General features: G+C 40.3%; 1 protein-coding gene across 1 annotated transcript; it reads left to right on the top strand.

The window, feature by feature from the left end:
- Nucleotides 1-542: 542 nt before the first annotated feature.
- smox (spermine oxidase) lies at nucleotides 543-14,666 on the top strand. Its single transcript, XM_079219053.1, has 7 exons — nucleotides 543-593; nucleotides 5,764-5,998; nucleotides 7,239-7,465; nucleotides 9,643-9,816; nucleotides 11,124-11,868; nucleotides 12,719-12,879; nucleotides 14,141-14,666. Exons 2-7 carry the CDS (start codon nucleotides 5,791-5,793, stop codon nucleotides 14,291-14,293), a joined length of 1,668 nt encoding a protein of 555 aa, XP_079075179.1. The 5' UTR covers nucleotides 543-593; nucleotides 5,764-5,790; the 3' UTR covers nucleotides 14,294-14,666.
- Nucleotides 14,667-14,902: the final 236 nt, after the last annotated feature.

Here is a 14,902-nt window from a genome sequence, read left to right as displayed (position 1 = left end):
GATGGTTGACCAATCAGAGAAGACTGGGCTTTTTAGGGAGGCATGCTTAAATTACAACAATAACAAAATACAAGTATGAACCTGAAACTGAGCATAACATGTCCCCTTTAAATGTGAAATACTATAAATTACTTGATGAAGATCATGTAACCATATTAGAAATGATGTTTCACATTGCAGGATGTGTTCACATGATATCTTTTGCCTAATATATGAACATGTAATTATAAATTAGGCTACCTTTTATAAGTCAGGCCTATGTATTAATTTCTTATTTGTTTCCTTTGATTCAATTTCCTTGTGTACAGCACACGGGATGTGTGCGCGTGTGCGTGCGTGCGGGCGCGTGCTCGCGTGTGTGTGCACGCTGCAGCAGCAGCAGCAGGCAGCTCCGTGACAGCGGCTTCAGTGGAGGGCTGGTCTTTGTCGTCATCCCGGCTCATATTTAATTAATGAGAAGGCAGCGGCCACCGGAAAACTGGCTGCTTCTGGTTTCCAGGCATAAATACAAAGCGTAGCCGGTCTGAGGCAAAACGGGCACAAAGGAACGCGGAGCACTCTGAGGTTTTAAAGCTGAAGACCACGAGAGTCAGGTAACCAGCTGCTCTACTAAAACCACATATCACGGCATTATTAGTAAACAGCGGGACGGAGGGTGATGGCGACTGTGGCGATTTAAATGTTGACCACAAAGATCAGTATTTGTGTATACGCAGGCTACATATCGCTGGGAATACATTGAGCACATCTTATTTACTGTAGTTGCCAGCGCTGCGAGCAACCGTACATACATTATACTAAATGTCACCAGGCTGTTTGTGTTGATAAGACCACAGCACAAATACACACACACACAGGGAGTGCAGCTCACATGAAATGTTAGAGACACTAGTGTATTGTAGGACAAACTGCTCTGCCTGGAATAAGGTGGATTTGTGTTTCACTCTATTTGTCCGCATTAAACTGTGTTTAGGCTTTATTTGGTTTATATCACATGTTGTCTTTCCCAGACAAATAATTGGAGTAACTCATTGAACTTGTCCGCTTTGTTTCAAACTGCTGCCACTTTGGCATTAAACACATACGTGGCAGTAAAAGATTTTCCAATGCAGATGAGTTTTCCAGCCAGGCAGCATGTATGATGACATCAAACACTGAGTTCTTTTCACTTAGATTTTTCAATATCAGTTACAACTTTTCATTGTCATTTCATTATTCGCATTTTGGTACTAGTTTCAAATAAGACACATTTTATAACGTTTTTCATTTTTTCTTATTCGAGCTAATAGCTGCATTAATGGTTAATACATTGTGTTCTAGTGCTTTATAGGTCAGTATTAATCTACTAATAAAAGATCAAGAAAACTCAGATTATGTCAAGAAAAAAATCTATTGCTTTCTCACTTTTTAACAAGCCCTTTTCTTGGATATGTTCATCTGTGACTATGCTCAAACTTGTAAGTCAAAGTAAGTAGTCCAGCTTTTTTTGTACAACCTGGCAACCCAAAAGTTGCCATTATCACTGGCTCATAACGGATCTATATTAGTTGTAAATGCGTTATTAACCCTTAATAAAGCCAATATCCATCTTTTTACACAGGATCCTTATTAGAAAGTGTTTTTTTTTTTCCCCAAGGCTTTCTTGTATTTTTTTTTAAATTACACTAAGTATACACTTACATTTTTTTTGTTGCTAACATCTCTCTCTCTCTCTCTCTCTCTCTCTCTCTCTCTCTCTCTCTCTCTCTCTCTCTCTGTTGGGATAATGTCCCTACTATCATTGTGTAATGTAATTCATTAAACTATTGTGTATCTTTGGGAATATTACAATAGTCTCAGTGCACTCTTTATCTGCACCAGGGGAACATACAGAGTGGTGTACAGTCGCACAGCAGGGGAGCATGTGTGTGTGTGTGTGTGTGTGTGTGTGTGTGTGTGTGTGTGTGTGTGTGTGTGTGTGTGTGTGTGTGTGTGTTTGTGTGTGTGTGTGTGTGTGTGTGTGTGTGTGTGTGTGTATGCGCGCGTGGGGCCTCCACTCCATCATCCCAGTTTGGGAAAATCCGAACTGGGAGAGAAGTGTGAAATGTTTGGCCTTTGTTATGAAGCCCTCATAATTAAACATAGAAATCATTGTTACCATGCTTATACTCACATGCAACTGATTAAAGAAAATCCAGATGTGAGTGTGGACACAGCTGGAAAGAGCAATTTCCACAATTTTAGGAGAGCAGTCAAGATGAGAGATGGGAAGTCAGACTCATTAATTTAAGATATTCCCGCTCAAGGCTCGCCCTGTTCTTGAAAAGGCCACCGGCAGATGCACTGTATGGTAGATTGCCATTTCTAGGTCAGTGGTAACCCCCTCCCTCTTCCCTCCACCCCACCCCACCCTGAGCCGTCTATCTACCCAAGGCCAGCCCACACATTAATCTGCAGTGGGGTGTAAAGCAAGATGCGGCATGTGGCGAGAGTATTAAGCAGCCGTGGAATAATTACAAGGAACCGGGGATGGATGCACAATCTGTTACGGCGCCCAGTGTGTGATGTGATCAAAGGCGGTTAATGAATTAGATCTGTAATTCATTTAGAATCAGTGTTTCTTATGTATTCAGAGAATCAGCTAGGTTGTTTAAAAAAAACAGGGCTTTATTTTATAGGTCAAGCACAGCATTAACAGATTATGAGTGAACACTGAGTCTTTAAAGCTATAATAGGAAGTTTTGGATACAAAGATGTTACAACTTAAGTTGTTTTCCTTCACATTCTTCTGACCGTGTTTGACTTATTTAGTGAAAAGTTAAAGCTTAAACCTAAAATGTTTTATGAAGAATAATGTGTAAAAAAAAAGAAGGAAAACTGTGTAAAACGAACAGCTGCCCCCTCGGCAGGAATCATTCCCACCCTATAATTGTATTTGTTGTCTACATTTGTCATGTTCCACAAAGCATTGTCCTCCTGTGACCCTCACCTCTAACACCTGTGGAATATAAAAGAGCAGCAGTCAGAGTACTGAAACTACTGAAAACATCTATTAAAAAGAAACTTCAACAAAGTGTACATGTAATAATAGCTCAGGAAACAAACATGTCAGCCTCAATTCAAGACAACAGATTCAATAAATAAGTGTCACTGAACAATCACAGAAAGGCCTGTTGTTGGCCTGTTTGTCTAACATTGTGAATAAACCTAATTTTAGGTGATTGTGCTATTGATATTTGATTGTTACGAACTTCCCCCTTTACTTTTCTTAAGCCAAAAATGAGTCCATTCATGTTGATGTTGCATCAACGTTTTATCTGCAAATTTTGGGAATCCAACTGATGATTAACAGTAGAGTTAAACTGTGTTTTTGGTGTTAATGCAAAGTATTCATGGCTGAGTGAGGTCCAGAGAAAGAGACAGAACTGGAACTGAAACTTGGCTTTATTTGTGACACACAAAGACGTAATTCCATGTATTTCTGCGGTTAAGCAGTATGGGAAACTGTGCAGATTGTACTCTCAAAGGATTGGGCAACATTGTTAAATGACTCTATTGTTACATATAATTTGATGTCACAATGCACCAATATAGTACATTTTCCAAAAAATGTATTCACAAATTAATTGTGGATAACATAATTAGGTGAAAATAGCCAGAGAGAAATGTCCGTTCATGTAAAATTCATTGAAATAGATATCTGCCAAATCAAGAAAACACGTCAAATCAGTGAAAATCCAATACTAACACAAAGCAATCCCATTCATTGACTTGCTACAGCAGACACATCTATTTTGTTTCTCGATATATATTGTCATATTGTCACTTCAAATGGAAACACCTGTAAATCTGTGCCATCTCTGACCCACTTTCAGGCCGAAGGTCATAAGGTCAGATCAGATGACCTGTGTGTTGACCCGTCTAGTGTAGCAGGTTTAAACCAACATCTGTGCTGGAGGGCAGCGGTCAACCAAGACTCTGGTAGGCTATGACACCGGAGTTTATAGAGACTTACATAAATCCCTATATATGTCCTCCTCAGTTTGACATCACATGCTTCTTACAACATATGTTAGTCCCACACATCTTTTCTCGCAGCGTCGACTTGTGGTTTCCTGTTTGTCAGCTCTTTGTCCTGTTTGTCAGCTCTTCTGACTCCTCCAGCTGAGTTGCCAAGATTTACAACCTGCGTACAACACATTTTCACAAAAGTCAAAGGTGTAAAAAAAAAAGAAGCGAACATGTAATCTGGATTTGTAGAGTGTGAATACAAGGAAGATAAAGACTCATCTGTCACATACATATACGTTGAATTGAACACTGAACTATTTCTGCTGTGTGATCTAAACCTGTCAATGTTGCTGCGGTAACAAAGCGGGAGATTGTGAACGTATCTGTGTATTGGATAACAGCAGGATATCGGCGTCTTACCTTAGAGGACTTGATGTTGTTGCTACTGCATGTCAGGACCAGACAAACAGATATTAAAAGCTCTACAGTTACAGCAGCGTACACCCAACATGTAAAACTGCCACTTATTAATGTTACTGTAATTAATTAATAGTTAATTTATCCCCTGGCTTGGACTCCCACTGTGTTATTCTCACACACAGCTGTCCATACATTCACAGCAAGCAGCCTCGTGTGCTAGAATAACAAAGTCCCTTGTGTATTCTTCACTCTAATGTTAATGCCCCTGAGGAATTTCAGTATAATTTGAGAGTTGCGATAATAATCATTTATATTTGTTTGTAGTTTATTTTCTGATCGAAATAATAGTGTTGTGTCTTCAGGAAACAGGGACTTCTTATTTGGCCTTGTGCTGAATAAACACTGCCATACAGCATGATACAGAGCAGGTAGACATAACAATGTAAACACGTCATGGAACAGACAAAATTCAATTAATCACAGTTCTAAATGCAGCTGTAAATGTGGGTCATATTAAGGAGAATGCTCATAAGCAACAGCAACAGCATCAGCTATAACATACATATTTGTAGTCAGTGTTTAATTAGCAACAAAAGACAGCACGGCTCTGAAGAGGTGAAATTATTTCTGCAAAGCATGTAGGTGCATTGTTCATTCTTTAAAGGATAAGTTCAGCTAAATGATGTCAGTTGTGGTATCAATAGTGCAAAGTTTTGAAATTTATGTCTGAGATTTCTGCCTCCATCCCCCTTTAATGGAGGAAAAGAGAATTTAGTTTGTGGGGCTTAGAGCACCTACATATTAGAAAAAAAACACGTGACAATTTTTTCCTTCGATGTTACAATCCACAGAACTCACTTCAACAGTTTTCAGAGTTTCGCCGAGAACTGCTTATTCATATCTCGCATATTATGGGTTTATCCAAAGCAACATGGACACTGTTTCTTTTCTCAAGGAGTCCTGTAATATACATTCTTATCTTGTGGGAAGTATTAATTTGTATGCATAACAATATGTGGATCTTGTTTGTACAAGATAATTCATTGTGTGCACAAGGTGGATCTAATATGTAGTTCACACAAGTTATAATCATATGCACACATGATAGTTATCACCTTAAAATGCCCACCAGGGATATGATATGAGAAGTAGATAGGAGGAAACATCCTGCAACCCAACATGCCCCACCCAACCAACAGTGTACATTCGGGAGCTAGTTACTTCAAAGTGTAATCTTTTTCTCAAGGAATGTTATATGCAATTTATTTATTTTTGTACGTAAACTCAAAAATAGTGTATGTTTTCTTTCTTTCACGCATTTTTTAACTTAAGTTTTCTTTAATTTGTCCACAGACTCCATCGAAGAGGATCTTGGACGGCATGCAAAGTTGTGAAATTTCGTCAGACAGCACTGATGATCCTCTTAGTAGCGGCCTACGCACTCATCGGCAGCCTCGAATAGTAGTGATTGGTGCTGGCTTGGCCGGCCTTGCTGCAACTAAGATCCTACTAAAAAACGGCTTCACGGATGTCACTGTCCTAGAGGCGTCAGACCACGTCGGCGGGAGAGTTCAAAGTGTTCAGCTAGGTGAGAGTCTCTGTTTACCTGTTGTAACTTATCAATGAATAACACATTTATTTGGTACAATACCTTTCTGCCTTTTAATTTTTTCAAACATACAGCAATTTAATTGTTCATTATAGATTTTCCTTCTTTATGCCTGAGAGCATTATTTTTGTTCAGATTCATGATGATGATGAAAAAGCAACTACAAAGTGCTAACAATCCATCAGGGAAACTTAAAGTAATAGCCAGACATAATGTTAATTATGCTCATTTGCTCTCCTGCAGAGGGTTAGATGAAAAGATTAGTACCTCCGTTATCTAAATAGGACCAAATAGAGCTGATTGGTGGCTCGCCTAGCTTGGCACAAAGACTGGATGCATGATGAAACAGATAGCCTCCAGGAGGTGACTATTAACTAACTGATAACTCCTTGTTGAGCCACAACATGTCATTAACGCTTTGGTTTTTACAAAGATAAAATTAACAAGATATAATGTGTTAATTAGGGGGCTTTAGAAGTGCCAGCAGACATATTTTGTTATCTTTGGACAGACCCAATCTCAAGTCAAATCAAATTAGATTAGATTAATGCTCATATTTACTTTAAAAAACAGTCCAATCGGTCTTTGTTTCCTCAAATAACCTGAATGAATGCACTAGTTCCAAAAGAAGAAATGGTACTTTCCACTTCATCTGCTCAAACGATGCTGGTAGACTTTATCAACAAAGTCAACTGAACGTCTGTTCTTACGCCAGAAAAAGTTTCATGGCAAAGTCTTTGAACTGGCAAGAACAAACAAGTAGGAAACAACATGTGCTCGCAGCACAGATACATATATGCAAATAAAAGAGGTCAAGCATAAAATCATACATTCTGCACTGTTAAATGTAAACTTGGATGAGGCACACGGATAATTGCGTCTGTTATGTAAAAGCCTGTTCATGTACTGAGATGTTATGTAATTATAGAAGCATTCAGCCATAACTGTATTTTCAAAGGTCTGTTTTTAATATATAAATTAACCTACAAAATATGAAGTGTGGCATCCATCATCCTCAGGAAAAATATCAAATGAATGATATTCCTGTGGGCTAAAGCCACTGTAGTATGCTAATGAGGTTGACTTCCTCCTTGAACTGTCCATTTATGTAAAACTCTGGTGTGATTCTGCCTGAACAAAGCAGAGTTCAAAGAGATCTTTTTTTAAATTTTTTTTTACTCACACTCATCTGTGTTTCTTTCCTCTTTTTATTTTGTAGGAAAAGCAACTTTGGAGCTTGGAGCCACCTGGATCCATGGTGCCAATGGGAACCCAGTGTACCACCTGGCAGAGGACAATGGGCTGCTGGAGCACACCACAGACGGGGAGAGGAGTGTGGGACGCATCAGCCTGTACACTAAGAATGGCGTGGCTCACTACCAGACCAACATCGGGAAGAGGATCCCCAAAGACCTGGTGGAGGAGTTCAGTGACCTGTACAACGAGGTAAGAGGACGCATGTGCACACAGTGAATTCACTTTTATACATAGATGAACGCATGCATGGACAAGAGCACAGATAATCTCACTGTTCAGTCGGCCTTACATCAAAATGTGTCACTAGTGGCAAGCCCCTTAAAAACAAACATTCTGAGGCCAAATACTGCAAAAGTGTATTTTAAATTCATGGAGATCCGAAAGGTTTCACAGAGAGAAAAAGCATAAATATGCTGAATTTGGGGAAATGTGTAATGAAATGTATCAGACATCTAGAATATTTCCTCTTCATAGAAAGATGCAGCCATAAAAACACATATAAATGAGATTGAATAGAGAATATGTACACAATAGTGGCTCCTGTTAAGAGAATGATTATCGCATTTAAGTAGGTCCCCTCTGGAGGAGCAGTTACAGAGAAAAGGTATACGACACTCTGAGGGGGATTTAATCTTCATTAACCCTTGGTACATCTGTTTTCTGTGTGATGTCATGTCGACCCACCCGAATCGGTCTCCTTGTGTTAAATCTTCTTTATGGAAGTTCATACCTCAAAACCCAACATCTTTACAGACCCAGTAGCAGGTTCAGCATTCTAAAGACTGAATATATTCCCGCATTGTCTACATTTTTCAGCCCTGCATAGTCATGCTGGCCACCTTCCTCTAGTATTCGTTCCGCTTTTCAAAAATCCTCTTCATGCGTTCTACGTCAGTTGTCTATATTATGAAGCTCTTTGAAACAAACTTGCTATTTTGGGGTGTGTGAATAAAGTTGACTTGACAAGGCTCCTAAAGCCTCCAAGCCTCCAGGATGTGTTTTCATTTGCTGGTGTAATGAAAAGAGAGAAAAATGATACCATGCTTCAGGTTCACCTCACTTTTGTCTCTCTTTATGAAGTCCTTTAGCCCTGACTGACATGCTTCAGAGTGATATGGACCAGGATTATGGTCAACATCACATGAAGAAGAGTGAACGGCAGATCACCTGACCTGACCATCACCTCCATAGCCACAACACTTGCCTGCTATTGCCTCTAGTGCACTGCAGCTTGTGAAAGTAAACTGAAATGAAGCGTTAACCTTTACTATTTGTTCATGTATTCTATTATTTTGTATGCCTTTCCAAATACGTGTGCAGCATATCCTTTGGGAAGAGTCACAGCTCGTGATTAGCTTATATGGTTATTGTGTCCATCATTTCCCCTGCGTGTGTGTGTCATAACACTGTATGTATGTAATGCATACAATAGGAGGTAAAGGCTAAGGTCAGGGAGCGAGCATAAGTATAATCTATAGTCAGACAAATTTAAGCGAGGTATTCACGAGTTAAAGGGCATACAAAGTAAAGCTTGTTGCCAATTAAGCATGTTTGGGGCAAGGGCAGTTATGGCCATCTTTTATAAACAGCACAGGGGCTTATCGTGTGTGTTTTATTGTCCCGGAGTGCTGTAAAAGTAAACTGTGTAGTCTCTTCATAAATACCCTTTTTTTAACATATTTTTGAAGGTATGGTCTACCATCTATTGTGTACAATATAGAATACTTTAATCTTCAGCCAATCAGTGTTTTGTGCATCATGTTGTGTATGTTTGAGTGCTCACAGATAATTGAACTGTTATACATTCCGCTTTCTTGATAACTACAAATATCCCACAGGGAAATTAAAAGGTCTTTGCAGCCAGACACATTGAAATACAACACAATAGAACAAACACAGTCAAATACATATTGCATATAAAGTCGGACATACTGATCTGAGCAGCGTCGATCTAATCCATTGATCAACTAATTGTTTCAGAATCAGCAAGATACAATCTCCAACACCATAATACATTATATCAAAGTTATGTTTAATTATAATGTTATAATGACAAAATGCAAGCAGATCTTGTCTTCAGCTAATGCTCCACCTTACCAAACAATAAATGAAGCACTTGCAGTACTTGTTCTGCATGTCTTTTAGTTTTACCTTCATTAACTGAAAGTAAAAACAGCCCACATTCATACTGTACTACCGGTGGGGTTTCTCCATCATGCTGCACTTCACCATTTCTTCAAATAAAAAAAAACTGAACTGATCTATTCTGAGCTGAACTAAACTGGTTTATTTGTCTTCTGTCTGCTTCCTTTCCATTCTTTATCAATGTCTTTCTCCCAACTACTCTCCAAATCACCCCTCTCTAGGTGTACGAGCTGACTCAGGAGTTCTTCCAGGATGGGAAGCCTGTCTGCGCTGAGAGCCAGAACAGCGTCGGCATCTTTACGCGGGACGTGGTGCGCAAGAAGATTATGTTGGATCCTGATGATTCTGAGAGCATCAAGAAGCTCAAACTGTCCATGCTTCAACAGTACCTCAAGGTGTGTGTGTGTGTGTGTGTGTGTGTGTGTGTGTGTGTGTGTGTGTGTGTGTGTGTGTGTGTGTGTGTGTGTTTTCCATTATATTAAACATAGAAAAGTAGAAAATTGTCACATTTGAGAAGATGCAACAAGTTATTGTTTGTTTCTCAGTCTCTCTGACTAATCAGTGGTCTGTAGTGTTTTAACTCCACTTTTTATTATTATCGACTCAGCTCGCTTGGAATCTCGACAGAGGTGATAACAAAACAAGTACCAGGTATCAGATCCTCGCCATGACTTAGAAAACCAAAAAAGAACAGGTAGAATGAGGTTGAGTAGAGCCGAAACCATGCAGTGGAAAAGAGGCACATGACGAAAATTGCTTCTAATAAATGTATAATTTAATAACTGTGGCACTAAATGATACAACTCACCCAATGTGTACAGTGAATAAAAATACGTAATTGTGTGAGGGAGCCAAACACAATGATTCCTTTCACATTGGAGGTTTTTGTTGTTGTTGTTGAGCAGATGTCATAAAAATATCCAAGAACTAAAACTGCAGCTCCCCCGAGGTTATTGTCTGCATGAAAACACCTTAATTTAAATGTTGCCTCGCTGGGATTTGATATCAACAGCCATTTAATATATTCATGTGGGGGCTACATCACTGCTACATTCCTTTGAGTGCTCCTCTATACGCTACCGCACACACACAAAGACACAGATGCATGTTGTGAACTGCAGCAGAGAAGAGACAGACGGTTGCGGCACATTGGCCACCAGCTAACCGCTACCATGCTAGCTCACTATTAAATGAGCCGTGTGTTTGCTAAAGTGACGATAAATGTTGTGTAATTCGCGAGAAATGAAATGTTGTCACAATAACCAAATGAAAACATCTTTAGACATAAGAGACATTGGACATTGACAACACAGCACCTTAAAAAAGAACCTGTACGAATTAAGTGCTAAAGTACTTGTGTATTTATTGCACATTTCTCTATTGCACTAAGATTTAGCATTAGAGTTCAGCAGTTTGATGCAGACTGCAACGAACGATTGTTTCAACCGATTAGATTTGCTCTTTGCCACACGGATTCTTCTCCCTGATGGCAGAGGTTCATATTCGGAGAAGAGGGGATGTCCACAGTGATTTTTGATCTATTACCTTTATTGCTGTTTTGTGCGGGCCTGCAAGTCGCACTCGCCAAACCATGCTTTAATTCTGTGTCTAATGATACTCTCTAGGATTGCTCAGTAGAACATCAGTATGAACTGGCTGCTGACTCCAAACATTCTCTTTGTTGATATTTCTCCTGCTTTAGGTGGAGAGTTGTGAAAGCAGCTCTCCCAGTATGGATGAGGTGTCTCTGAGTGAGTTTGGAGAGTGGACCGAGATCCCTGGTGCACATTATGTCATTCCTGAAGGTTTCATGAAGGTCGTGGAGCTCCTGGCCCACGACATCCCGTCTCGCACCCTCTGCCTTAGCAAACCGGTCCGCTGCATCCACTGGAACTACTCAGCCCAGCATCAGGAGGTGATCGCCAAGAGCAGCGACACCCACACGGACAACAACCATAATGACAACAACCACTGCTGCCAACCTCGCGAGGACCCTCTGATCCTGGGTCACCCCATTTTCGTGGAGTGTGAGGACGAGGAGTGGATCACAGCTGACCACGTGATCATCACAGCCTCTCTGGGCGTCCTGAAGCAGAACCACGAGGCCATGTTCACCCCCTCTCTGCCAGAGGACAAAGTGTTCGCCATCGAGAAGCTGGGCATCAGCACCACCGACAAGATATTCTTGGAGTTTGAAGAGCCCTTCTGGAGCCCCGAGTGCAACAGCATCCAGTTTGTGTGGGAGGACGAGGCTCAGCTAGAACAGCTGGCCTACCCTGAGGAGCTGTGGTACAAGAAGATCTGCAGCTTTGACGTCCTCTACCCGCCCGAGCGCTACGGCTACATGCTGAGCGGCTGGATCTGCGGACAGGAGGCGCTGTACATGGAGCGCTGCGATGACGAAACAGTGGCCGAGACCTGCACTGAGCTGCTGAGGCGCTTTACAGGTCAGGACAATTTTTATGACAGAAAACAGACAAGATCAACTTCCGTCTTCCAACTCTCACCTAGTTAATCTTTCACTAAGAATTGATTAATGTAAAAGTAACTCAATAGCCTGGGAAGGCTGAGACTGAGCTCAGTGACTCAAACAAACAGTTGGGTTTGGTCATTGGGTTTCATATAAAGGAAATGACATCAGCTTGGGCTGTGACGTAAGCAGCTTTTTATTGTGACAAAAGGTTGTCAGATAATACAGATGGTTGACTCAGGTGTTTTCCCCAATGTTGCTGCCGCACCACTTCTTGCACAACACATTGCAACATAGCATGTACAAGGTTTCATCACATGACTATAGGTTGACTTTTGGAATAGATTAGTAGTGTGTCGATACTGTAAGAATGAGTCACAGTATTCCTCGGATTAGTGATTGCCTCAGAATTAGGTAACAGTGTGAGTGTAGAAGCAGTGACTGTCAAGTCATGATGAGGTCACTGGACTTCCTAGAGCCCCGAGATGTTAAATCACACAGAGAAGCTTCACACACACACACACACACACACACACACACACACACACACACACACACGAACACACAGAAACACATTCCTCATTTAGGTCAACGTAGTTTAATCCCCTCAGCTGTTGCTTAATTACATATAGACTCGCTGGTGCCTTTCTGCTCAAAGAGGGACACGAGTTGATCAGAGTTGGCAGATTACACGTCCCAGTGAAAGGCTTCAACTGACAGCCGCCACATTCTTAATTTAAACTGATTTGGTTCTATAATGCACTGAATTTTGTTGACACCAGGCTGTCCATGATCGTCATACAGTTTCTCTGTCCGCATGTCCACAGGGAACCCCGACATTCCTAAGCCCTGGCGTGTCCTGCGCTCCTCGTGGGGCAGTAACCCCTTCATTCGAGGCTCCTACTCCTTCACCAGGGTAGGGTCCAGCGGTGGGGACTGTGAGAGGCTGGCCATGCCTCTGCCTTATGCCAACAGCACCAAGGCTCCGGTAAGACACGGACTAGACAACACAGTGGGTGGACAGAGTAATAAAAACACCTCGCCCATTTAAATTCACTCAGTAGCCCTGCCAGACTCAATTTATAGTTATTGTTCGGTCAAAGTTAGTAGTGTTGCCATTGCATTGATTCGTTGCATGCTTCTGTAATTTTGTCTACTACACGGTGTGGTGTAAAATGCAGTAGATAATATTTTTAATTAAGCTGAAAAGGACAATGTTTTCACTTGTTTTGGCAATACATTCTCACTCCCAACTTGTCAGATACCGACACAAATATGTACATTTGTTACTTAACTGCCATTACTAAAGTACGTAAGATAAGTAACAAAACTACAGTAAATTAAGTCAATGTTGACTTTTGGTTTTCACACAGGACATGAACAGCCTTCTGGGGCAAAGTCTTCTGTTTGTTTGACTAATATCTAACAATACATTTTCTAATAATTTGACAAGGAGGTTACTAATTAGAAAAAAATCAAGGCAAAATTCTGAGACAGTTTTGCTAGTTGTGGTAAGTTTATATCTTGTTGATGATGTTCAGAGTAATTTCCCTCGTGGATATGCTTCATTTAAGCCCAATTAGATATTGATTCATTATTCATGGATTACTGGTAACTTTATTCTTCATATTTGTAAAATGTTCAGCAGACCTGCTGCATACTGACTAATATAGTCTCTACGTTATGATACCAGTTAATTGGAAATAAATAGATAGAAGTTCTTTGTTGGGAATTAAATGAAACTAAGGGACCTATAAAATAAAAGCTGATAAAATATTGTATATTTTTAAGATAATTAGGTCATACTATTTGCATTGCACACTGAGAGCATATGGCTAATGCGGCGATGTCATCGCTACCATGTCACATCACAGCACAGCACATGCAGAAAATACAGCTGGTGTCGGGCTGTTATGAAGGCTGTTTCCTGGCTAGCAGTCTAGACCATGAAACCTGAGGTGTTCTGGGTGAAGGTGTAAAAGGGGCTGAGGGGGCGGGTTTGTGTGCTCACTTGACACTGTTGAAGGAATGGTATGACCCCTCCGCTGAAACTGTCAAACTGAAATCTGAACGCCTCAAAGAAAGTTACTGCGGCCTCCTACACGTAGCGTGCAAACAAGGGATGAAAATAGAAAATAGTGCAGCGCACGAAACCAAACAAATGTCAGCATGACATTGACTGCTCTGGTTTTAAATCTGGTTTTCTTCTCTCAAATCTTTTATCTCTTTCCCCCCTCCTCCTTCCTCAGCCTCTACAGGTCCTGTTCGCTGGAGAGGCAACCCACAGAAAATACTATTCCACTACCCATGGTGCTTTGCTGTCAGGACAGAGGGAGGCCATTCGTCTTATAGAGATGTACCAGAACTTGCACAGAGCTGAAACCACAAAGCCTAATATGTAAAATATAACAAACCTCTGACTAGTGAAACACATTACTGTTGAGTTTTACACATTTTATCTTGATGATTAAGTTATACTTAAAAACATAGCTTGGGCATTATTTAATTAATGAGTATTGTTTATATTGTACTGTAGACTCAAATAATGCTACATTTTTATTTGAGATGTACTGTTCAAAGGGTTGCCAATGGTGCTGTCATTTATTGTCTTTATTCTGTCATTACATTTTTTTAATCATTAATATGATGTTTATAATAATAGCATCTGTAATTTAACTTTTTTTTTTGTAAGTGCCTTCTGTACGTAATGTTATGTTATTTCAAAAATAAAGGAAATGCTAAATTAAAATTGATAAAGTTTTAACAAAAATAAAAGTTCTATCATCATCTACCAAGACCAGTTGAGTCTTCTTAATTCATTAAAAATATTAAACACACTAGTGGTAGCCATCAGTTATTTTGTCTTCATCCCCTTCTGGCCTCCTGAATATTTTCCAGGAAAGTAGAACTACAGGCAAGAGCTGTTTCCATACTATCAAGCTATAAATCTAGGAGATCATGGCAGACAGCGAGTGCACATGGAAAGAAAAGAAAAGGCTCCAAAGCCAAAT

Source organism: Taurulus bubalis (assembly GCF_910589615.1).
Source record: "Taurulus bubalis genome assembly, chromosome: 6".
NCBI classification, from domain to species: domain Eukaryota; kingdom Metazoa; phylum Chordata; class Actinopteri; order Perciformes; family Cottidae; genus Taurulus; species Taurulus bubalis.
The sequence above is the reverse complement of the archived record's forward strand: the minus strand, read 5'-3'. Positions and strand labels throughout refer to the sequence as shown.